Genomic DNA, 24799 nt, shown 5'->3' with positions numbered 1-24799 from the left:
ACCAGCCATCTCCAGTGAAACCAAGAAAACCAGTTAGGCACCTTAGGCATTTGTGAAAACTTATCTATGATATGGTGGATATTGTCCAACTGAACTTGAACAGACTGAGAGAAATCAGACAAATTGAAACAACCCATTCCTGGGGAATGTTCACATCCCTTATGTTCTTTTAACAGTAAATAGTCTGTAGTTGTAAGATTTTGGAGCACTACAATTTGCACTTCTCCTAATTCTTGACTGAGTTCCAACAGTATAGATCCAGTCAAATTTGCTGTTTTACTGTATGCACAGGCCAGCTTAGATATCTCCTTCCTCATTCCCATGGCAAGTCCAGGAACTGGTGGGATGAGTGCATCTGCAGCTGTAACAGTGCGTGGATCTTTGTTGGGGTTTTTTTTGATGATCATCTTCTGGCATGAGTCTTCCAGAGAGTGCTGATGTTGGAAGTTCTTTTTCATATCATATCTTAGTTCATTTTCGGGGTAGCCCAATTAGGCTTTGATCCTCCGTATAAACACAAACAGACCCTTTGCCTACACTTTTATATGCCCTTTATACTCTTGTGTAGAACTCATTGAAGGTTACCACACAGGAACTGCCCTTTTTTATTTTTTTTGGTATCACTAATCTAGACTTACATGACGAATATTATGTTTACTCGGCTCTCCCCTATACCAGGTCCCCCCTATAAACCCCTTTACAGTCACTGTCCATCAGCATAGCAAAATGTTGTAGAATCACTACTTGCCTTCTCTGTGTTGCACAGCCCTCCCTTTTCTCCTATCCCCCCCTGGATGCTAATCTTAATACCCCCCTACTTATCCCTCCCCTTATGCCCCCAACCCACTCATCCTCCCCAGTCCCTTTCTTTGGTACCTGTTAGTCCATTCTTGAGTTCTGTGATTCTGCTGCTGTTTTGTTCCTTCAGTTTTTCCTTTGTTCTTATATTCCACAGATGAGTGAAATCATTTGGTATTTCTCTTTCTCTGCTTGGCTTGTTTCACTGAGCATAATACCCTCCAGCTCCATCCATGTTGCTGCAAATGGTTGGATTTGCCCTTTTCTTATGGCTGAGTAGTATTCCATTGTGTATATGGACCACATCTTCTTTATCCATTCATCTGTCGATGGACATTTAGGTTGCTTCCAATTCTTGGCTATTGTAAATAGTGCTGCGATAAACATAGGGGTGCACTGATCTTTCTCATACTTGATTGCTGCATTCTTAGGGTAAATTCCTAGGAGTGCAATTCCTGGGTCAAATGGTAGGTCTGTTTTGAGCATTTTGATGTACCTCCATACAGCTTTCCACAATGGTTGAACTAACTTACATTCCCACCAGCAGTGTAGGAGGGTTCCCCTTTCTCCACAGCCTTGCCAACATTTGTTGTTGTTTGTCTTTTGGATGGCAGCCATCCTTACTGGTGTGAGGTGATACCTCATTGTAGTTTTAATTTGCATTTCTCTGATAATTAGCGATGTGGAGCATCTTTTCATGTGTCTGTTGGCCATCTGTATTTCTTTTTTGGAGAACTGTCTGTTCAGTTCCTCTGCCCATTTTTTAATTGGGTTATTTGTTTTTTGTTTGTTGAGGCGTGTGAGCTCTTTATATATTCTGGACGTCAAGCCTTTATCGGATGTGTCATTTTCAAATACATTCTCCCATACTGTAGGGTTCCTTTTTGTTCTATTGATGGTGTCTTTTGCTGTACAGAAGCTTTTCAGCTTAATATAGTCCCACTTCTTCATTTTTGCTGTTGTTTTCCTTGCCCGGGGAGATATGTTCAAGAAGAGGTCACTCATGTTTATGTCTAAGAGGTTTTTGCCTATGTTTTCTTCCAAGAGTTTAATGGATTCATGACTTACATTCAGGTCTTTGATTCATTTTGAGTTTACTTTTGTATATGGGGTTAGACAATGGTCCAGTTTCATTCTCCTACATGTAGCTGTCCAGTTTTGCCAGCACCATCTATTGAAGAGACTATCATTTCGCCATTGTATGTCCATGGCTCCTTTATCAAATATAAATTGACCATATATGTCTGGGTTAAAGTCTGGATTGTCTAGTCTGTTCCATTGGTCGGTGGCTCTGCTCTTGTGCCAGTACCAAATTGTCTTGATTACTATGGCTTTATAGTAGAGCTTGAAGTTGGGGAGTGAGATCCCCCCTACTTTATTCTTCTTTCTCAGGATTGCTTTGGCTATTCCGGGTTTTTGGAGTTTCCATATGAATTGTTGAATTATTTGTTCCAGTTCATTGAAGAATGTTGCTGGTAGTTTCATAGGGATTGCATCAAATCTGTATGTTGCTTTGGGCAGGATGGCCATTTTGACAATATTAATTCTTCCTAGCCACGAGCATGGGATGAGATTCCATCTGTTAGTGTCCCCTTTAATTTCTCTTAAGAGTGACTTGTAGTTTTCAGAGTATAAGTCTTTCACTTCCTTGGTTAGGTTTATTCCTAGGTATTTTATTTTTTTTGATGCAATTGTGAATGGAGTTTTTTTCCTGATTTCCCTTTCTGTTGGTTCATTGTTACTGTATAGGAAAGCCACAGATTTCTGTGTGTTGATTTTGTATCCTGCAACTTTGCTGTATTCCGATATCAGTTCTAGTAGTTTTGGGGTGGAGTCTTTAGGGTTTTTTATGTACAGTATCATGTCATCTGCAAATAGTGACTGTTTAACTTCTGCTTTACCAATCTGGATTCCTTGTATTTCTTTGTTTTGTCTGTCTGATTGCCGTGGCTAGGACCTCCAGTACTATGTTAAATAACAGTGGGGAGAGTGGGCATCCCTGTCTAGTTCCCGATCTCAGAGGAAAAGCTTTCAGCTTCTCGCTGTTCAATATAATGTTGGCTGTGGGTTTATCATAGATGGCCTTTATTATGTTGAGGTACTTGCCCTCTATTCCCATTTTGATGAGAGTTTTTATCATGAATGGATGTTGAACTTTGTCAAATGCTTTTTCAGCATCTATGGAGATGATCATGTGGTTCTTGTCTTTCTTTTTGTTGATGTGGTGGATGATGTTGATGGACTTTCGAATGTTGTACCATCCTTGCATCCCTGGGATGAATCCCACTTGGTCATGGAGTATGATTTTTTTGGTGTATTTTTGAATTCGGTTTGCTAATATTTTGTTGAGTATTTTTGCATCTACGTTCATCAGGGATATTGGTCTGTAGTTTTCTTTTTTGGTGGGGTCTTTGCCTGCTATGGTATTAGGGTGATGTTACCTTCATAGAATGAGTTTGGGAGTATCCCCTCCTCCTCTATTTTTTGGAAAACTCTAAGGAGAATGGGTATTATGTCTTCCCTGTATGTCTGATAAAATTCCGAGGTAAATCCACCTGGTCTGGGGGTTTTGTTCTTTGGTAGTTTTTTGATTACCGCTTCAATTTCGTTGCTGGTAATTGGTCTGTTTAGATTTTCTGTTTCTCTCTGGGTCAATCGTGGAAGGTTGTATTTTTCCAGGAAGTTGTCCATTTCTCCTAGGCTTCCCAGCTTGTTAGCATAGAGGTTTTCATAGTATTCTCTAATAATTCTTTGTATTTCTGTGGGGTCCGTTGTGATTTTTCCTTTCTCGTTTCTGATACTGTTGATTTGTGTTGACTCTCTTTTCTTCTTAATAAGTCTGGCTAGAGGCTTATCTATTTTGTTTATTTTCTCAAAGAACCAGCTCTTGGTTTCATCGATTTTTGCTATTGTTTTATTCTTCTCAATTTTATTTATTTCTTCTCTGATCTTTATTATGTCCCTCCTTCTGGTGACCTTACGCCTCATTTGTTCTTCTTTTTCCAATTTCGATAATTGTGACATTAGACCATTCATTTGGGATTGTTCTTCCTTTTTTATATATGCTTGGATTGCTATATACTTTCCTCTTAAGACTGCTTTTGCTGTGTCCCACAGAAGTTGGGGCTTAGTGTTGTTGTTGTCATTTGTTTCCATATATTGCTGGATCTCCATTTTGATTTGGTCATTGATCCATTGATTATTTAGGAGCGTGTTGTTAAGCCTCCATGTGTTTGTGAGCCTCTTTGCTTTCTTTGTACAGTTTATTTCTAGTTTTATGCCTTTGTGGTCTGAAAAGTTGGTTGGTAGGATTTCTATCTTTTGGAATTTTCTGAGGCTCTTTTTGTGGCCTAGTATGTGGTCTATTCTGGAGAATGTTCCATGTGCACTTGAGAAGAATGTATATCCTGCCTGTTGCTTTTGGATGTAGAGTTCTATAGATGTCTATTAGGTCCATCTGCTCTACTGCGTTGTTCAGTGTGCTTCCGTGTCCTTACTTATTTTCTGCCCAGTGGATCTATCCTTTGGGGTGAGTGGTGTGTTGAAGTCTCCTAGAATGAATGCATTGCAGTCTATTTCCCCCTTTAGTTCTGTTAGTATTTGTTTCACATATGCTGGGGCTCCTGTGTTGGGTGCATATATATTTAGAATGGTTATATCCTCTTGTTGGACTGAGCCCTTTATCATTATGTAGTGTCCTTCTTTATCTTTTGTTACTTTCTTTGTTTTGAAGTCTATTTTGTCTGATATTAGTACTGCAACCCCTGCTTTCTTCTCACTGTTGTTTGCTTGAAATATGTTTTTCCATCCCTTGACTTTTAGTCTGTACATGTCTTTGGGTTTGAGGTGAGTTTCTTGTAAGCAGCATATAGATGGGTCTTGCTTTTTTATCCATTCTGTTACACTATGTCTTTTGACTGGTGCATTCAGCCCATTAACATTTAGGGTGACTATTGTAAGATATGTACTTATTGCCATTGCAGGCTTTAAATTCGTGGTTATCAATTCAAGGTTAGCCTCTTTAGTATCTTACTGCCTAACTTAGCTCGCTTATTGAGCTGTTATATACACTGTCTGGAGATTCTTTTCTTCTCTCCCTTCTTATTCCTCCTCCTCGATTCTACATATGTTGGGTGTTTTGTGCTGTGCTCTTTCTAGGAGTGCTCCCATCTAGAGCAGTCCCTGTAAGATGTTCTGTAGAGGTGGTTTGTGGGAAGCAAATTCCCTCAGCTTTTGTTTGTCTGGGAATTGTTTAATCCCACCGTCATATTTGAATGATAGTTGTGCTGGATACAGTATCCTTGGTTCAAGGCCCTTCTGTTTCATTGTATTAAATATATCATGCCATTCTCTTCTGGCCTGTAGGGTTTCTGTCGAGAAGTCTGATGTTAGCCTGATGGGTTTTCCTTTATAGGTGACCTTTTTCTCTCTAGCTGCCTTTAACACTCTTTCTTTGTCCTTGATCTTTGCCATTTTAATTATTATGTGTCTTGGTGTTGTCCTCCTTGGATCCTTTCTGTTGGGGGTTCTGTGTATTTCTGTGGTCTGTTCGATTATTTCCTCCCTCAGTTTGGGGAAGTTTTCAGCAATTATTTCTTCCAAGATACTTTCCATCTCTTTTCCTCTCTCTTCTTCTTCTGGAACCCCTATAATACGGATATTGTTACTTTTGCATTGGCCACACAGTTCTCTTAACATTGTTTCATTCCTGGAGATCCTTTTATCTCTCTCTGTGTCAGCTTCTATGCATTCCTGTTCTCTGGTTTCAATTCCATCAATGGCCTCTTGCATTCTATCCATTCTGCTTATAAACCCTTCCAGAGTTTGTTTCGTTTCTGTAATCTCCTTTCTGGCATCTGTGATCTCTCTCCGGACTTCATCCCATATCTCTTGCATATTTCTCTGCATCTCTGTCAGCATGTTTATGATTTTTATTTTGAATTCTTTGTCAGGAAGACTGGTTAGGTCTGTCTCCTTCTCTGGTGTTGTCTCTGTGATCTTTGTCTGCCTGTAGTTTTGCCTTTTCATGGTGATAGGAATAATTTGCAGAGCTGGGACGAGTGACGGCTGGAAGAACTTCCCTTCTTGTTGGTTTGTGGCCCTTCTCTCCTGGGAGAACAACAACCTCTGGTGGCTTGTGCTGGGTAGCTGTGCGCAGACCGGTCTTCTGCTTCCTGCCCGGCTGCTATGGAGTTAATCTCCGCTGTTGCTGTGGGCGTGGCCTGTCTCGCGCAGCTGCTCCAAAGTGGTGGAGTCGCGTTGGAGGGGGAGCGTCCAGGAGGCTACTTATCTCCGTAAGGGGCCTCTGCACTCCCTGCAGCCCAGGTATTAGGGTACCCATAGACCCGCGGATTCCCTACCTCTGGATTAAGTGTCCTGCCCTGCCCCTTCAAGACTTCCAAAAAGCACCCGGCAAAACAAAACAACGACCACAAAAAAAAAAAAAAAAAAAAAATTTTTTTAATTAAAAAAAAAAAATGTGGCTCCTCTTTTTTCTTTATTCTCCGGCGCCAGCCTCAGGCATCTGCTCACCGGTCTTGCTGCCCTGTTTCCCTAGTATTGGGGGCCCTATCCCTTTAAGACTTCCAAAAAGTGCTCGCCAAAACAAAACAGCAAAAAAAAAAAAAAATGGTCGCTCGCTTTTCTGGTGTCCTCCGGCGCCCGGTCTCCGGTGCCCGCTCACTTTTCTTGCTGCCCTGTTTTCCTAGTATCCAGGACCCTGCACTCTGGCCCGGATGGCTGGGGCTGGGTGTTCAGCAGTCCTGGGCTCCGTCTCCCTCCCGCTCTGCCTGCTCTTCTCCCGCCGGGAGTTGGGGGGATGGGCGCTCGGCTCCCGCGGGGCCGGGGCTTGTATCTTACCCCCTTCGCGAGGCACTGGGTTCTCTCAGGTGCAGATGTGGTCTGGATATTGTCCTGTGTCCTCTGGTCTTTATTCTAGGAAGGGTTGTCTTTGTTATATTTTCATAGATATATGTGGTTTTGGGAGGAGATTTCCGCTGCTCTACTCACGCCGCCATCTTCCGCCCCTCCCCTTTGTATCTTTTTTAATACATAAGTTTCACAATTTCTGAATAGTCAATTGCACCACTTTTATAATTTCTACGGTTTTTGGTCTTTTTTAAGGTAGTCCTTTCAACTATTAGATTTTTCAGGTCTGATTCAACTAAACATGCACACAGGCCACATTTGGCATCATCCCACACATGACAGGAGCCATAGCCTGCAAAAAGGAGAGGGTGAAACATGCCTCTTTTATGGAAGGCTTTATGACAGTCCACACAGGTGGTAGCTGAGGTGCGAAGATAAGATTAACATTGATCAGGTGGAGGAGCTGGCATGATTTGAAAGCCTCATATTCTACAGGGACCAACACCTCTTCTAACAACTCCACAGGCATAGCTTCCAGGGTCTCCACAAGGGACATGTCCAATTACAAGAATCACTGCACTCAGGAAGGCCAAAAGCATGGCATCCCCATTGGGTCTCTAGGGTTTATTTATTCTTTCTCCCAGCGCACATGTTTTTTAACCATAAGGGTCATTATTATCACAAGCAATGTTGCCTGAAAACATAGTGACAAACTGTCAGATCACTGGGAAACAAGGCTAGAGAACTGACTGAAGGTGAAATTATAATGTAAGGGGGGAAAAGTTTTGTAAACGAGTCATTTAAATACATAAGTACATTTTTCCAAAAAAGAAATAAGAAACTTGTAACACTCCCTCCCAAATTAGATAGTATTGTTATCATGTATTTGGATTTTATTTGGCCTTACATTTTTTAACTGCACAGAACATTCTGATCATTGTCTTCTTCTACATTCAGTAGCTGTTAGATTTTTTTCCCATATACTTCCCAACTTCTTTGCTCTGAATTTCTTTTTGTATCTTCTATCTTCCATTCAGGATGGCTTTCCTTTTTCCTGAAGCACATCCTTCAGAATTGTTGGTGACAAACTTATACTCTCGCTCTGTCAAAAAAAATGTCCACTTCTCTTTCACTCTTCAGATATACTTTGGTGAATACATTTCTAAATTGATAATCATCTTTCCTTAGCACATTGAAAACATCATCCTACTGAATGCTGGTTTCTATTTTCCACTGTTACTCTCAAAGGTCAATCCTCAATCTAATTCTTGTCCTTTGAAGGTAAACTGTCCTCTGTGGCTGCAATCAAATCTTCTCTTTACTTTCAGTGTTCTGCAACTTTACCGTAATGCTTTACATTGGCTTAGCTGCGGTTACAAAATTTCCGAGGGTACTTCCACTCCTCCCCCACTGCTAAAGTTAAAGACACACAGTTTTCTTGTAAACCCTTGAAGAGGACAATTTCTTCCCAGTTTACCTTATATTGAGGGAATAGTATTTTGCAGTCTCAGCTTTTGTTAGTTAGCCTCCTAGGAAATGCTCTACTTGGGTAGGCTCTGGATTTGTCTTCCATTCCCACATTTTCATGAATCAATGAGAATCAACATGCAAGTTTTTCAGGTTAGACAAATGCCCTCAAGTGAAAAGCCAGCTTCAGTGCTCAATTTATCTTCTGGTTCCCACAATCTCTTAGATTTTGGTCACTGAGTATTTACAGATCACTGATGCATTTTTAAAAGATTTTATTTTTCTTTATTATACCTCATATTTTTTAGTTGTTTGTAGCAGGAAGGTTGATTAAGATACCTAGTTTTGTCATACCACAGGAAATACAAGCTTTCATTATTTGTATATCCTTCACAGCTCCACACCTACCATCTAATGCCTTACACATAGTGTAGGTTCCCCCATATATGTATCCCACTTCATTTGAAAGGCAGCATTATAATAAAGAATATTTAAATTGGTAAAACTGAAAATCAGGGCAGCTTTTCACTAAATTATTGAGTCAAGAGTCTCAATTCAGCATTTTAATATAACCCTCAGCTGAGATATAGCTTTATGCTATACAGTTTGGCCTAGATGTATATTTTGTTTGAAGTAGTCTTAGATTGGTAAAACTTTAAAAAATATATAATATAAGGCATAATAATCCAAGTTTCATATAGAAATGTATATAACATATATAATATGTATGTATTTTATATTTATACACACACACACACACACACACACACTAAGATTTACTGTGCTGAGAAAGAATTTCATACTTAAATTGTCAAAAATAAACCAAATTTTGATATTTTTTAATTGAAGCAAGAAAGGGGTAAATTTAACAAATAACTGAAAAAGTTATTGAAGGCTTTACATTTGTACATGCTGCTTTTGGTCAACAGAATAGAACTAAAACTGGTAGTTTCATTCATTAATTTATTTTGGCACACCTAACTTAGAAAAAACCAATTCTGCCTATTTTTCAGTCCTGCTAATTATTCCTTGGAGCCATAAGTCATAATTATGAGTATTTGATATGTTCCTCTTGATGTAAAAACTGGAACAATGATACTGCCCATGTACTACAAGCACTATGAAGGCTAATGGCAAGGTTCTTTGAGCTAACTAGAAGCAATGTTACAAATTCACAAGATAACAAAATGGTAACAATAAATTTGTTTAAAAGTGCTTGACAATTGATTAAAATACACTTGAAGTACAACCAGTTTAAGGTTCTGGTTTCCTAAGCACTTGTTATGGATTGGGCATAATGGTAGTAGCACAAATTCAAAGGTAAGTGAGAGCCTGCCCCTGTCCTCAAGAAGCTATCTAAGGAAGGATGCTAGACAAGTCAGCAGCTGAGTAACAGTGGGAGACAGCAGAAATGAAGAGCACATTAATGAAAGCTTGAATTCAGATCCCAGCTCTGTCACTTACCTGGGGCAATTTAGTAATTTCTCTTTGTCTTGGTTTCTTTAAGATAAGAATATTTATGCCCAATTAATGGGTTTGTAGAGCTAAACAAGATTATGTACACAAGTGATACTTATACTGTGTTCCTCAGAGCCCTAGGACTTCAGCGAGATATTTATATGGCAATACAACAATATGATGCTGGAAGTAAAGACTACTAAAAAATGTTTGAAAAACAAAAATTTATGCAAGGTGATTAATACAGTCTCTGGCGTATTCTAGGTGTTCCAAACAGTCATTGTTTTTATTATTACCAAAAGAAGGTGCACCTCATTCAGGGAGTTCTGGGATGGCTTTCCAGGAAAGTTGACTACTGAGCAAAAACCTGAAGAGTGGAAAGGAATTAACAAGGGAAGAGGAGGGGGAAGTGGTACCTGCAAGGTGTGCCAAAGTCCTGGAGGTCTGAGGGAGCAGGAAGAAGGGCAAAAGCAATTCAGTAAAGAAAGGAGTCTTTCTAATCTCTACCACTAAAAGGCTAACTAGATGTCAAAAAGACACTACTTACACAAAGAGAATTTCATGCCTGGAGGGATATAGCCCTCAGCAAGAAAGGTGATCAAGCCATTCCACCAATCTGGGTTTTTTAGCTTGTTAATGCTTTCCCACTTACAATCAGGATTATTTTCTTTTTTTTGTTTTATCACGGCCAGGACTTTACAAAGACTGTGATGACAAAAACAAAAGAAAAAATATAATGGACAACCCATCACTGTCCTAACAGGTGGAAGCAGCTGTACAAAAAGAGAAGTACACTTATTTTTTTAAACTGTGAGCTTTTTAATCATTTAAAGCTGTGAGGCTCTTGACCCAGAATAAAGGCCAGTACTGATCTAAAATTTGTTGTATAAATGCACATTTAGTGCAGTCATCCTTTTAAATTCTGCTCAAAAAAGTTTTTTTTTTTAAGCATTGCTTCTGCATTCCAAATTCAAGCTCTGTAGCTAACCTAATTTGGGCTTTGAGCATCAGTGTGAAGACATCTGTACTTCTTAGTAAACCATTATCATTAGTCCTTCTTAGATGAAAAACTACTTTTTACTTGGAACACTTCCTTGCAGTTCATTGCCCTTGATGTAAGAACAGGAAGATTCTTCTCTGCTTCAAATTTTCAGAATATATCCTACCGTAAGTATGTCAAGTATTTATGGCCTACTAATGAAGATAACTTAGGAGTAAAACACCCTCTTTTCAAATGGTACCCGAATTTGACATTTCTTTTCCATCTTTTACAATACTAAAAATTCTATATTCAAAATTGATGTAACGACCAAACAAAGAATACCTGTCAAAACACACAGAAAGAGTGAAAGGCAAAACAAATACTCCTTATAACACAATTACAAAAAACTTCAACTCGAATTATAAAATAATAAAACAACTTACAAAATTTTGCTGCAACTTCCTACATTAAAAATAAAGCAAGCAACACAGAAATCTGTGGCTTTCCTATACACTAACAATGAACTAATAGAAAGAGAAATCAAGAAAACAATTCCATTCACAATAGCATCAAAAAGAATAAAATACCTAGGACTAAACCTAACCAAGTAAATGAAAGACCTATACCCTGAAAACTATAAGACACTCTTAAGAGAAATTAAAGAGGACACTAACAAATGGAAACTCATCCCATGCTCCTGGCTAGAAAGAATTAATATCGTCAAAATGGCCATCTTGCCTAAAGCAATATGCAGATTTGATGCAATCCCTATCAAATTACCAACAGCATTCTTCAATGAACTGGAACAAATCGTTCAAAAATTCATATGGAAACACCAAAGACCCCGAATAGCCAAAGCAATCCTGAGAAGGAAGAATAAAGTGGGGGGAAATCTCACTCCCCAATTTCAAGCTCTACTACAAAGCTACAGTAATCAAGACAATTTGGTACTGGCACAAGAGCAGAGCCACAGACCAGTGGAACAGAATAGAGGCTCCAAACATTAACCCAAACATATACGGTCAATTAATATTTGACAAAGGAGCCATGGACATACAATGGGGAAATGAGAGTCTCTTCAACAGATGGTGCTGGCAAAACTGGACAGCTACATGTAAGAGAATGAAACTGGATCACTGTCTAACCCCATACACAAAAGCAAATTTGAAATGGATCAAAGACTTGAATGTAAGTCATGAAACCATAAAACTCTTAGAAAAAAACATAGGCAAAAATCTTAGACATAAACATGAGTGACTTCTTCATGAACATATCTCCCTGGGCAAGGGAAACAAAAGCAAAAATGAACAAGTGGGACTATAACAAGCTGAAAAGCTTCTGTACAGCAAAGCACACCATCAACAGAACAAAAAGGTATCCTACAGTATAGGAGAATATATTCATAAATGACAGATCTGATTTAGGGCTGACATCCAAAATATATAAAGAGCTCATGCACCTCAACAAACAAAAAGCAAATAATCCAATTAAGAAATGGGCAGAGGAGCTGAATAGACAGTTCTCTAAAGAAGAAATTCAGATGGCCAACAGACACATGAAAAGATGCTCCACATTGCTAGTTATCAGAGAAATGCAAATTAAAACCACAATGAGATATCACCTCACACCAGTAAGGATCGCTATCATCCAAAAGACAAACAACAACAAATGTTGGTGAGGTTGTGGAGAAAGGGGAACCCTCCTACACTGCTGGTGGGAATGTAAATTAGTTCAGCCATTGTGGAAAGCAGTATGGAGATTCCTCAAAAAGCTCAAAATAGAAATACCATTTGACCCAGGAATTCCACTCTTAGGAATTTACCCTAAGAATGCAGTAGTCCAGTTTGAGAAAGACAGATGCACCCCTATGTTTATCGCAGCACTATTTATAATAGCCAAGAAATGGAAGCAACCTAAGTGTCCATCAGTAGATGAATGGATAAAGAAGATGAGGTACATATACACAATGGAATATTATTCAGCCATAAGAAGAAAACAAATCCTACACTTTGCAACAACATGGATGGAGCTAGAGGGTATTATGCTCAGTGAAATAAGCCAGGTGGAGAAAGACAAGTACTAAATGATTTCACTTATATGTGGAGTCTAAGAACAAAGAAAAACTGAAAGAGTAGCAGAATCATATAACCCAAGAATGGCCTAACAGTTACCAAAGGGAAAGGGACTGAGAAGGATGGGTGGGAAGGGAGGGATAAGGGTGGGGAAAAAAAAAGGGGCATTACAATTAGCATGTGTACTGTGGGGGGGGCGGTGCATAGGGAGGGCTGTGCAACACAGAGAAGATCAGTAGGGAGTCTGCAGCATCTTACTATGCTGATGGACAGTGACTGTAATGGGGTTTTTGGGGGGAACTTGGTGAAGGAGGGAGCCTAGTAAACATAATGTTCTTCATGTAAATGTAGATTAATGATACCAAAAAAAAAAATACAGCAAGCTTCAATAATAGTTTTAACCACAATTCTAAAACACACAGTATGTTTTCTCCTAAACATACAGTTAACTGATATATTTGTACCAAATACAACTGGACTCACAGTTCTCATAAAAATTTTTGTAATCCATTTCAACAGGGAATACTCTCAAAGGAGAATATAAAGTAGCAGTCTTGAAACTAGGATACTCATGCCTAGGGATACATAACCACTTTCTCAGGAATAAGCAAGCTTGGATAGTTTCAAAAACCAATTTTGAGATCAGCAACTTCCTAAAGAACACCTCTGGTCAGGGGATCTGCTTTCACAGTGACACTTCACCAATTTTACATGAGGGGCAACATTAAAGCAAACTGTACCAGGTATAGAAACTTCTAAAGCACCAAAGGCAGTTCAACATTTTGTGCCTTGGCTGAGAAAGTGAGTGAGTCCAACAACTAGGCAACACAGCCTTTTTTAACAGAAATGGTTTCCAATCCTTTGTCTTCAACAAAATCAAAAGCAGACTTCAAGAGTGCTCACCTAATAGATCAATAAGTAACACTTGCTGAAAGATATTTATGTGATTCAGGGTTAAAACTCAGGAATTCAAAAAAACTAGTGAAAGTAACACAATTCTCCATATCTCCATGCTCTTATCTATGTGAACAATGGCATTTTCATTAGGAAAAAAAATCAAATAAACAAACAAAAATAGAACTGATGCTGAACCATGTCTTATTTAGGTGTAAGTAGCATTCATTCAGAGAAACCTGAAGTAATTAAAAGACAGAAGTCCCACCAACTCATAAAGAAAATAATTTATGATGAATGTCGATATACTACTTTTACAATGTATTTATAAAATGTACATTACATACATTTAATCATCTTTGTATTAATAACAGTTGCAATAATAAGTCACTTTCAAAGAACTTTTTAATCTTTTAGAATTGCATTGTATAATTGCAATACCACATGTGGCTGTATCTGAAATGTGGCTAGTCCAAACTGAAATGTGCAGTAAAATACACACCAATGGCAAAGACTTGGTCAGAAAATGAGAATGCAAAATATCTCATTAATAATTACTATTTTGATTACATGTTGAAATAATATTGTTCATGTACTGGATTAATAAAATTAATTTTACCTGGTTCTACTTTTTAATTAAGACTACTCAAAATTTTTTAATTATATATTTATTTCACATTAAATTTCTATTGGACAAAGCTGCCTTAGAACCTTATAGTCCAATGATACAAAAAATTATTTTAAATGTATATGTTATTATTGCCCAGAAGTACGACATGGATATCAATGTAAGACTCTCAAGCGTAAAAGTAACAATAAAAAATCTTTGTCATTGGCTTACCAGGATTCACATTATCTGACAGGTTTGTGCTCACAAAATGTTGCAGTCTTGTTCCCAATTATCTATAAGAATTAAGTAGCTGGAACCAGAATTTTATTTACACTGATTTCCTCAGGCAAAATTTCCATTTTTCTCCATACTGTCCTGGTTTTCGGGCTTTCAAAGCCTGCAAACACAATCTTACATTTCTCCACAAATACTTTAAAAGTATTCTGTAACATACAGATATTTAAAAGTTGTACATTACTGAAAGAAAAAGCACACTACCTGGATAAGCACACTGCAGCAGAGCTATGGATTTTCCTCCAGGAGCAGCGCACAGATCCAGAACCTTCTCCCCATCCCTTAATTCCAGAGCCAGTATTGGGAGAAGAGAGGCAGCATTCAGAAGATAGTATTTTTTTAGGTTTCCAATTTTGTGTCTTTCTGAAGGCATTCTGTCTGGAGTTCTGCTAAGGTAACACTTCAGTGATTTGGGATAGTAGTGTAAAGATCCTTGAAAGAGTGTGTGATAGCCTCTCATATGTAAATTCTTTTCCAGTTCCAAGGGATAATTAAATCGGTTAAGAAGGACTGCATATTGCCAACGTGATGGAGATATTAGTATATCCCTAGAAATAGAAAAAGAAAAACAAAGGAATATGAGTATTATATGCACCAACGCAATTTTATATTACCCATAGAAGTGAATATGGCCGTAGTTTTAAAGTCATCTGTGGCTTTCAGCTCCAGGTCAGCATTACTGATTTTTCCTTTTGACTCAGGTTCTAATAATGGCTCAATCCAGCATGTTATGATACTGTCTTTATTTAAAACTTTGGTATTTTATTCACTTTGGGTCTTTTTTTTCTTTCAGTTTTGGGCACTAAAATATTTTTTATCTTGATTACTGAGTTCTAGGCACCCCTTAAATTATTCACTGGAGAAGAATGCCACATTCATTTGCCTCAGACCCATCCCTCCCTGCAGACTATTTTGCCAAAAATAAATAAATAAATAAATAAACATGGCACACCTTTCCATACCTCTAAAACCATCAAAATAGATTTTGGTCACTCTTTGCACAAGGAAGTGTTTTTCTTAGAGATAAATTTTAAACCCCGAGACTATTAATATTGGAGGGAAAAGTACTCTTAAAGGGTGTTTAAAGGACTCAATGTTAAAGTTTTCCTCTGAAGATAAAAGTATGGAAAACCCACTACAGTGAACTTGGCAGTAGAAGAGTCAATGAGGTGATCTGTGGCTCAGATGATACAAAACCAAGGACAGTTTAAAAATCACGGATTGATGGTGTAGGCTCTCCTGTCCCCACCCCCAGCAGATTTACTTTCCTAATTTTGTATTCAGTCCAATAGTTACATCTCTTGACAATCAAAACCTCACAATAATTTACAGATTATGCAGCAGGAAATATTTATTTACCAACTGACCTTTCTAGCTTAGTTATTTGGGAGCTTCATTAACCATGTTCAATTAAATAAATTAAATAAACTGCTACTCACCTGGGAGTTGCCTATGTGAGAAATGGCTGGGTAGAAATGTAACACCTGCAACTCCAAGTGTGTCACCTGAATATCAATGCGGTCTTATAAATGAAACTGCTTTCTCCTTCCACTGCCTCCTGCTATGACAGTGCATCATAGGAGCCAGGCTGTTTCAGCAATTCCTGAGGATGACAGCCTTTCTTAAGAACGTGCTTCACCAACTTTAGCATGCAGTAAGTGTCTGTAAGACTGCTGAGCCTTATGCCTGGAGTTTCTGATTCAGTAGGTCTAAGGTGGGACCTGAGAATTTGCATTTCTAAAAAGTTCCTGCATGATACTGATGTTGATCCCCAAGACCATACTTTGGGAACCAAATTTAACTACTGCATTAAAATGGACCCTAAAGGGAAAATCTGTGAATTCCACTGTTGTCAAATCTATCAGTCCACTCTAACCTTACCCTCCAAACTGGCTGAAATTTATCCAGGGTTTAAGTTATATAGTAACAGAAGTAATGGTGGGAAACATAATTTAATACAGGCTGGAGTGGCTTGGTTTACATGGTGTCCACCCTTCAGGTAACAAAGGGTAGGACACTTTCATTTAATATCTGACACAGCAAATCTCCATTCTTCTTTTTTATTTTTCCTTAAGAATTTCAAAGCTATCTTAGAATGTTTATGCTTTTTCAGATGGATTTCAGAAACAGATGGTCAGTTAAAAATAATTTATAAAATGTTTTGTGTAGATAGGCAGATAAGTACCCTTGACTAGGATATTAAATGCAATTAACTTGGGAAGAATCAATATTTTTATTATACATAGTGTTTCCAACCCTGACCACAGTATGCTTTTACATTTATTCACATTTTCTTTCAGATCCCTTAGTAAAGGTTATTAGTCTTGCATATTTCCTTTTAACCTTATATAAAAGGATTGAAAGTTTAGGAACACTATTGATTTTTGCCTATTACCCAACATGTTACATCTAGATGAGGAGGAATTAGTCATAGGACGAAATGAGAAAGTTTGTTCCAGGGCAAAGGCATAGCACATGTAAAGGCACAGAGGTATAAAGGACAATGCATTTGGGAAGTGAAAAGTAGTTGTGTGGCTGATGGAATATTGTATGTGTCAGGTAAAATGTGATAAAGTTTTATATTTTATAAGTGATGGGAAGTCACTGAATCTCTAGGGGAAGAGCCTCATTCAATTTAAAAATGTATTTATGGCAGAGGGAAGCAAGAATCTTCAGAAATTATTCTATCTCATTCTCTAACAACTAGACAAAATAAGGCCTTATCAGACACAAATAAATGTTCTGGTTCTTCCTAACCTATACCCAGCCCTACTGAACCTTTCCTGAGACAAGTTATTTTTAGGTTTTAGCAGTCTCAGCTTAAATTAAGTGGCATTCCCTCTGCCTAGAATGACCTGTCCTCTCGCACCCACATGTTGTGTGGTTGACTCACCTACCCTGTGCTGAGGATACTGTTTACATGTATCTCCCCAGGGAAGCATTTCTACCTTCCACCTAATCCACTGGCTCCACCTCACCCCGATACTATTAATACAAAAAATTACTGATTAAATGCTTACAATGTGCAATTTGCATGCTTACCTCTTTTAACCATCACGACCATGAGAGGCAGCTATTTCCCAAATTTCAGAGGTCAGGCAACTGATGCTTTCAGAGATTTGGCAACCTATCCTAGGCCACACTGCTGTTAAGCAGAAGTACCTGATACAAAATCTGGCTGGCTTTAAACCCTCACAGGAGTGTGAGACCCTGGTACTGTTAACACAGGGAGGGGCAGAGAATTTCCACACCAAGCAACCTTCACCTAGTGCCAATGGCCCTTGTCCTCCTTTCCAGTCAGCCTATTGTTTCTAGCAATGAGAATAGCTTGACACCCTCAGACCTGAGGGCCAGCTTAACGAAGGCACCACTGAGGCTGTTAATGCTGGTGTTTCCTAGTCCTGAGAAAGCAAAGTGGTGTATTTATGTGTCTCAGCTACCCCTACATCCAGCTGCCAGCGACCTCCCCTACCCTGCCAATACCCGCTCCCCCCAAGGATTGCAATGGTGTGATGAAGCCCTAGGCCTGGATGGCCAATGGCTACTCAAACCCAAAGCTCTGACGGATGGGTACATAACTTGGCAGACATTGGAGGGAGCACACACTAGGAGACTCAAAAACACACTGACCAGGCTCCATGCTCCAGGCTTCCTCCCAAGACTCATGAGCCTGAAGGTGCTCCACTTACTGGTTTCCAAGGCCAGAAGTTCAAGTACACGTTACAAGCAGAACTGGGACCCACAAGGTTTGCCAGTATCCCCACTGATACCATTTTGGAAAAAACTATGTGCCCTTCAGCATGTTTCAGGTTGACACCAAAACCTGCACCATGTTTAAGGATATAACTTACAGCATACCGCAAAAACTGATGTTTTAAAATACATCACTTTTAAAATTATACCACTTTTTAAAATGTATCCAGTGGAACCTAAATACCATAGTGACTTTGAAAAACATCTGTCCATTTAAAAATTCATGGACTGACTCTTCTTGAACAGGTGGAAATTTTAAACTGTTCCTTTTTCTTTTTTTTATCCTAATACATTTTTGTGCTTGCAGTCTTATTACTCTATCATACCTCTCTGACACACACACACACATACACATGTATAGACTACATTTGTTTTCACTGTGGCCTTAAAATCTCCAAGAATTAAATGGCAACTTCCAGATTGTTATCAATAAAATTATTAGTACACAATTGATCAAAACAACTTAAGAGGTTTGATAATTGCTAAACACACAAAGGAAAAATTGATAGGAAGATCTCTTAATGACCCTTTAAAAAAAAAATATATATATATATATATATATCCAGGAATGAGTATTACCTAGTGCTGAGTCAGACTTTAACATTAATTTTATTCCTATTTTGTGTTTTTCTAAGGACTGAGAAGAGCCTTCATTTAAATAAGTGGGTGAGAATTTAACACATTTGTTATAGCAATTTCTCCCTTTTCCTAAATTGTTTGAATTATATTCCAAAAATCACTTAATGATCTATCTTCAAAAATAGTTTAAATGATCTGTTAGCTGATAACTCAATTGCAGCTCCTTTACTTTTGTTGAAAGCAAAACTTGGAAACCATCTCACCTTCCAAATAATTTGTTAGTCATTAGTCATTTACTTTCTAAATCTTTACAATGACATTCCCAAAGTTTCTGGCATTGTGGGGATTTTGACACCCTGGAGGAAGGCAGTGTGGAAAATGAGGGCTGGTGAAAGTGTGTCCTTTTCTCAAAGTGGGAGAAAGACAATTGTAGACTGGCAGGTTTGGAAAGGAGAGGAAGTGCCTCCTTAGACACACAGGGAGCAGAATAATTTTCTGAATGAGCAGACATGAAAGATGAGGATCCAGAAGTTGATTTCTGTAACTTGCCTGTGCCTGTATATCCCCTGAAAAATTGCATAATGTATCATTTTGACAAATGTTATTTGACATGATTTTCATTCAACTTTTCTGTGATTTTATTCTTTTCTTACTATTCTATTCTCCATCTTACCTTTCCATGTAATGATGAGGATAAAAAAATGATTTCATCTAGGTATTGCTAAGTACAATTGGCATAACATTATAGATTACAAAACCAATTAAATTTTCATGGTTAAAAAAATACACTTTATTGCCATTATCATACACAACATGGTGATCATTCTATCCTTTTAAAAGTCTGGTTTAGAAATGATGATCAATTCATGGAAGAGCACTGAAGTATGTTCTTGAGCCACTTTATTTTTATTCTCCAGAGATTCTAGTGATGAGCTGATCACCTTCTACTCTCTCTTGGCATTGTTTTCTCCTTGTCTCTCATAAAAGGACAATCCATGTCCATTTTTGTTATCCACAGTACCTCAGGAAGTCCTGAGTGAAGGTTGTGTTTCTGTTGCAGACAAAAAAAAGCACACAGAGTTCTTTACATCCTTTATATCAGACGTGTGCAATACACCCAAGGCTGGTACTCTAGATCCTCCAGAGTAGCACACTTGGTAGAGGAAAAGGCATAGACTTTCAAGTCACAGGCCTGAACTGGCTATAAAATGAAGACAGCTGGCAATTTTTCTAAGCTCTAACTTTAAAGGGGGCTAAAAGTTATGACTTCATAGGGATTTGTACAGATTACGGTTGAAAATGTGTGTAAAGCCAACAGGAGGGACAAAACAGAAATCTAGATATCAGTTCATTTCTGTTTTCCCCAACTACCCCACTCCAATGCTCCCTTCACAGATTCTGGTGATGCAATCTGGTTATGTCATACTTTTTCCCTCTATATGTGAACTCCGGGTTAGTAAGGAGTGTCCAAATTGATAGGCCAGATTTAAGGGCAGCTTTTTTTTTCTTTTGGTTTCTACTAAATGCACACAAAATTTCCAGAGTTCATAAAGATTTCCAATTAAACCTCCCCTCATATATATTTGATATTGATATATACAAAGTCCACTTTTGTATCCCTAGTGCTTAGCACAATGCCTGGTATAAAAATACTGCTTAAATTGTGAATAAGTAGATGATTTGTTTTTTCAAAACCCTCCCTTGTCAAGGGAGGAGGCAAGCAAGTTCGTAGATCATAACACTACAATCTTGAAAGAATTTTCACAGCTATATCAACAAAATGCAATGGAAACACAAAGGACAGAACTAATTTCACCAAGGGTATATGGAACAGCTTGATGGAGAATTGGATGGTAACAGTAATAAAAATAGTGCTTACACATACCAAGGCCTTACAATATTTCAATATTCTAAGCACTTAGTATATATACAAATTCATCTTATTTCCCCAAATAATTGTATGAAATAGATCATGCTTTTTCCCATTTTACAAATAAGGATAGTGAGGCCCCGAGATGTTCAGTAACTCACCTAAGTCACATGCTACAAGATACAGAGGTAGGATTTGAACCCACACTAACCACTACAGAGTGAGAAAAGATGGGTTCATTCCTGGCAGAGGGAACAGCATAGCCAGTCCCAAAGGGATGAAGGACCCTGTCTTGTCATGTTAAGATATTTAGTCTGAAAACAATACTGCAGGCAGTGGAGGAACAAAGGAGAGCTGTACTCCAGGAGTGACACATGGAATATGGTAGCACTGAGCAGCAGCATGACAGAGTAAGGCAAACTCCTAAGGCTCCTCCAAATGTAAGCTGTGTATCACTGGGCAAGCCACTTAACCTCTTTATGGCTCAGCTTTCCTAACTGTGAAATGGAAATAGCTCCTCAGAGGGTTGTACAGAGGATTATGTTATTATTTGTAAGGTAATCAGGATATTGCCTGGCATAGACAGCCATAAGACAGGTTGCTAAAATAAGCAAATAAATAGCTACTAAAGGTAGGAGATTATGGAAAGGGGCTGCTTTAACATGTCATGTAAAAAATGATGAAGACCTAACAGCAATAATGGGGATAAAGGAGATCCAAATTAAGCAATTTCTCAGGGAGAAGCAAAAGCATTTGGTGGGCATTTAGATTTTGATAGGGCAAGGTACGGTGTGAGGAGTGCTCAGTTAGGGAGTCCCCAAGACCACTCTCACTTCTGACACCAACTGTAAGTTTGGGATCCCCAAAACCACTCTCAGGTTTGGTTATTAGCTAGAAGGACATGAAGTACTCACTGTTACACTCATGGTTAAGGTTACAGTTTATTACAAATGAAAAGACAGATTAAGATCAGTCCAGGAAAGAGATGCATGGTGCAGATGCAGGAAAGTTCAAAGCATGAAGCTTCCAGTGGAATCATAGATAAGGATAACTTTTCCCTGCCAGGATGTGTAACAATAAACACACAGGAATACTGTCAACTGAGGAGACTCACCAGAAATGTGGTTCTAGATTTTACTGAGGCTCAGTTACCCTAACACGACTAACTGCACATTTGCTGGTCTTTAATCTTCAGCCCTTTTAGGGTCCAGAGGCTGGAAACTGAGCTATTACTTTGGCCTATTGCTCCCAACTTAAATCACATTATTAGCCCCATGTGATCCAAACCCCTAGGTAAACAAAGACACTCTTGAAACATTCCATGGGCTTAGAAACTGCCTCTAAGGAACTAAAGGCCAACACCACACATATTTTTGAATAAGGTTCATTCCTTACTACAAAGGCAGTGAAGGTGTAGGGAACAGAGGAGGAAACTGGATTGATGGTGATGCCTTAAACTGAGATAAAGTATGCAAGTAGCAAACGGCAACACATGTTTGGAAGGGAAAACATTAATATACTGAATTTGCCTGGTATGAAACCAAGTGAAGTTACCAGAAAACACTTAGAAGCATGAAACTGAAGCCTGTGAAGGACTGAACAGCTTGAGATGACAGCATACTGCGGGAAGTTTGAAGTCATGCCATGAATGGACTCACCTGAAGGAGAACATGCAGACAACAAGCAGAGCAAAAACTGAACCAGGGTAAACTCCTCCTTGAAAGAGCTGCTCATACAGAGGCAGAAAGACTCGGCAAGAAACGTTGTTACAAAATGATAAAATTTTTAAATCTTCACTACTATGTGTAACTAAAAATATTGAATAAATTATTTTCTTGGTAGGACAAAAATGCACTCACCTTTCCCTGGAAGTAAATAAACTCTGCAAGCCTGGTATTATGTCTTGCAAATAAACATTTAAAAAACAAAAATATTTCTGTTCTTATTTCCCCATACCTCCTTCCATGTTCAGACTAAAGCTGGGAAAGCCTTCGTTTTGCCCATGGCAAATTTAGTACATGTTTATGCAAAACTTAAATTACCATGAAAACCCAACAAAAAGGTAGATGAAGCAGAAGGCACAGCTAATTAAGTGAATTTGAGGTACACTGCTCATTCTGTTTAGGGTCAAATAATAATTTTACAAATCTGTCTGAGCACATTAAATATAACTCATTACAGAGTATTGAGTAGCCAGAGTACTATAAAGTCTGAAGACAATACACCTCTTGAAGTTTTTTTTTTTAATCACCCATGTATGTCTAATTACATGCCAGGTGTGAGAGGAGGGGTTAGCAGCAAGCATTCTTGAACCAGAGACCTGGGCACAATCCCTGCTCTGCCACATATTTAGCTGAGGCAACTTGAGCAAGTTACTCTATGCAAGTTTCCTTGGTGAAAAAGGGATACAAACCTCATAGGTTTGTTCTGAGGATCACATAAAGTCAGCATTGCCTGGGATATAACAGACATGCAGGAGGCATTATGGTTATGTGGATATTCTATTTGAGTACCTTTGCATACTGAAAACATCATGAATTCATTCTACACTTCACTAGCAAAGACCACAACTATAAACTATGTTTTCATATTACAGTATTTACAAGATTCTACAACAGCTAATTTGTCCTAAAAATTATCTCAGAACCACCTCAGACTTTCATCTTTTTAGATAAGACTTAATCTCTGTTTTAAAACATTCTTAAAACTGTCCTTTGTAAAGGAGAAATTCTTACTTCATTGATCCAAGAGATGAGTGAGACAACCTGCTGACCAAGTTCCAGATATTTCCTACAGTCATGTAACTTTTTTCCCCCAGGTAAAATGTACAAGTATACCTCAGAGACATGGAGGAGTTCAGTCTCAGACCACCACCAATAAAGTGACATACTTTTTCTGTTTTCCCAGTGCATATAAAAGTCCCATTTACACTACACTGTAGTCTATTAAATGAGCAATTGCATTGTCTGAAAAAAATAAAAACATACCTCGGTTTTGAAAATATTTCTAAAAAATGCCAACCATTATATGAGAGTTCAGTGAGTTATCACTGATCACAGATCACAATAACAAATACAATGAAAAAGTTTAAAATACTGTGAGAATTACCAAAATGTGACAAGAGTAAGCAAATGCAATTAGAAAAATGTCTCCCAAAGACTGCTTGACCCAAGGTTGCCACAAACCTTTAATTTGTAAAAAAAAAAAAAAGATACCTGCTAAATGCAAAGTCCAATAAAATGAGATATGTGTGTGTTGGGGTATGGGGTTTGGCCCTAACTTCACAAACAGTGCACCTTCTCTCAACCTAAAATGCCTGGTCCCTTTTGCCGAGGTGAACGCCTATGAGTCACCAAGGCCTAGCTTCTCTTCAGCCCTTTACTGGTACTCTCAGGCCTTCTTAGATAAGACCAGATATTCCTGCCTATTTCTATCAAAATCCTCATGGAATTAACAGTTTATACAGTTTTAACCACGATCCCCCAACCCCTTCCCCATTAACACCAAACTGCAAACATACTGGACATGGGACTCTCTTACTCTTTGTACTCCCCTGGGCATCTTGGATATACTGTATCAAGCAGTCAATGTAAAGAACCCATGGAGTAACATTCTGACCAAAGGCAGAACTCTAAACATACAAATCAACTTCACTCACTTCTATGCATCAGATGTTTCATTTTCTATAATATATTTAAAGAATTTGTGTGCACACCCACACGTGTGTATTCAGAACACAGCCAGCCATCCACATAAGGAATTGGATAACCAAATGAAGTGACTTTAGCTAAAATAAAGCAATGTTGGCTTTAAAGATTTGTTAAATTATCCTCTGAATTTCAGAGACTAGTCAAATATCCTCAAAAGTTTTAAAAAGTCTATTAATGGTATAATTAATTCTGCCAAACTGGTGAGTATTGCTTCAAAGATCAAAGCAACTGCTCAAGGCAAGGGCATAACATTCTTGCTTATTATCACTAGTTTTCTTTTTCCCTTTTCCATCTTCTTAAAATTCAATCTCTTTCCGCCTATAGCCTCTGTCATAAAGGGATGCCAGGTATAGACTTTTTATCGTTAATCCCCATAGCACCTCTCCTCCAAAAGGATTAATTTCTTGTTCTATAATAAAGCATCAAGAGATTTAATTATACTAA

At 38.3% G+C, this 24799-nt stretch overlaps 1 protein-coding gene and 1 long non-coding RNA gene across 2 annotated transcripts in view; both read right to left on the bottom strand.

The window, feature by feature from the left end:
• Positions 1-24799, bottom strand: part of NSUN3 (NOP2/Sun RNA methyltransferase 3) — a 96659-nt gene that overhangs the window by 70752 nt on the left and 1108 nt on the right. Inside the window, exon 3 of the mRNA XM_036899081.2 lies at positions 14648-14991. Within this exon, the coding sequence (XP_036754976.1) occupies positions 14648-14991 (344 nt within the window). The remainder of the gene's footprint in view (positions 1-14647; positions 14992-24799) is intronic.
• On the bottom strand, positions 19542-24794 carry LOC130683706 (uncharacterized). Its single transcript, XR_008997582.1, has 2 exons — positions 22304-24794; positions 19542-19826 (listed from the first exon to the last, which is right to left on the bottom strand). It is a non-coding gene; the product is annotated as an uncharacterized LOC130683706 (long non-coding RNA).

The sequence above is a fragment of the Manis pentadactyla genome, chromosome 1 (assembly GCF_030020395.1).
Source record: "Manis pentadactyla isolate mManPen7 chromosome 1, mManPen7.hap1, whole genome shotgun sequence".
Lineage (NCBI taxonomy): Eukaryota > Metazoa > Chordata > Mammalia > Pholidota > Manidae > Manis > Manis pentadactyla.
This window is presented reverse-complemented; position numbering and strand designations above follow the sequence as displayed.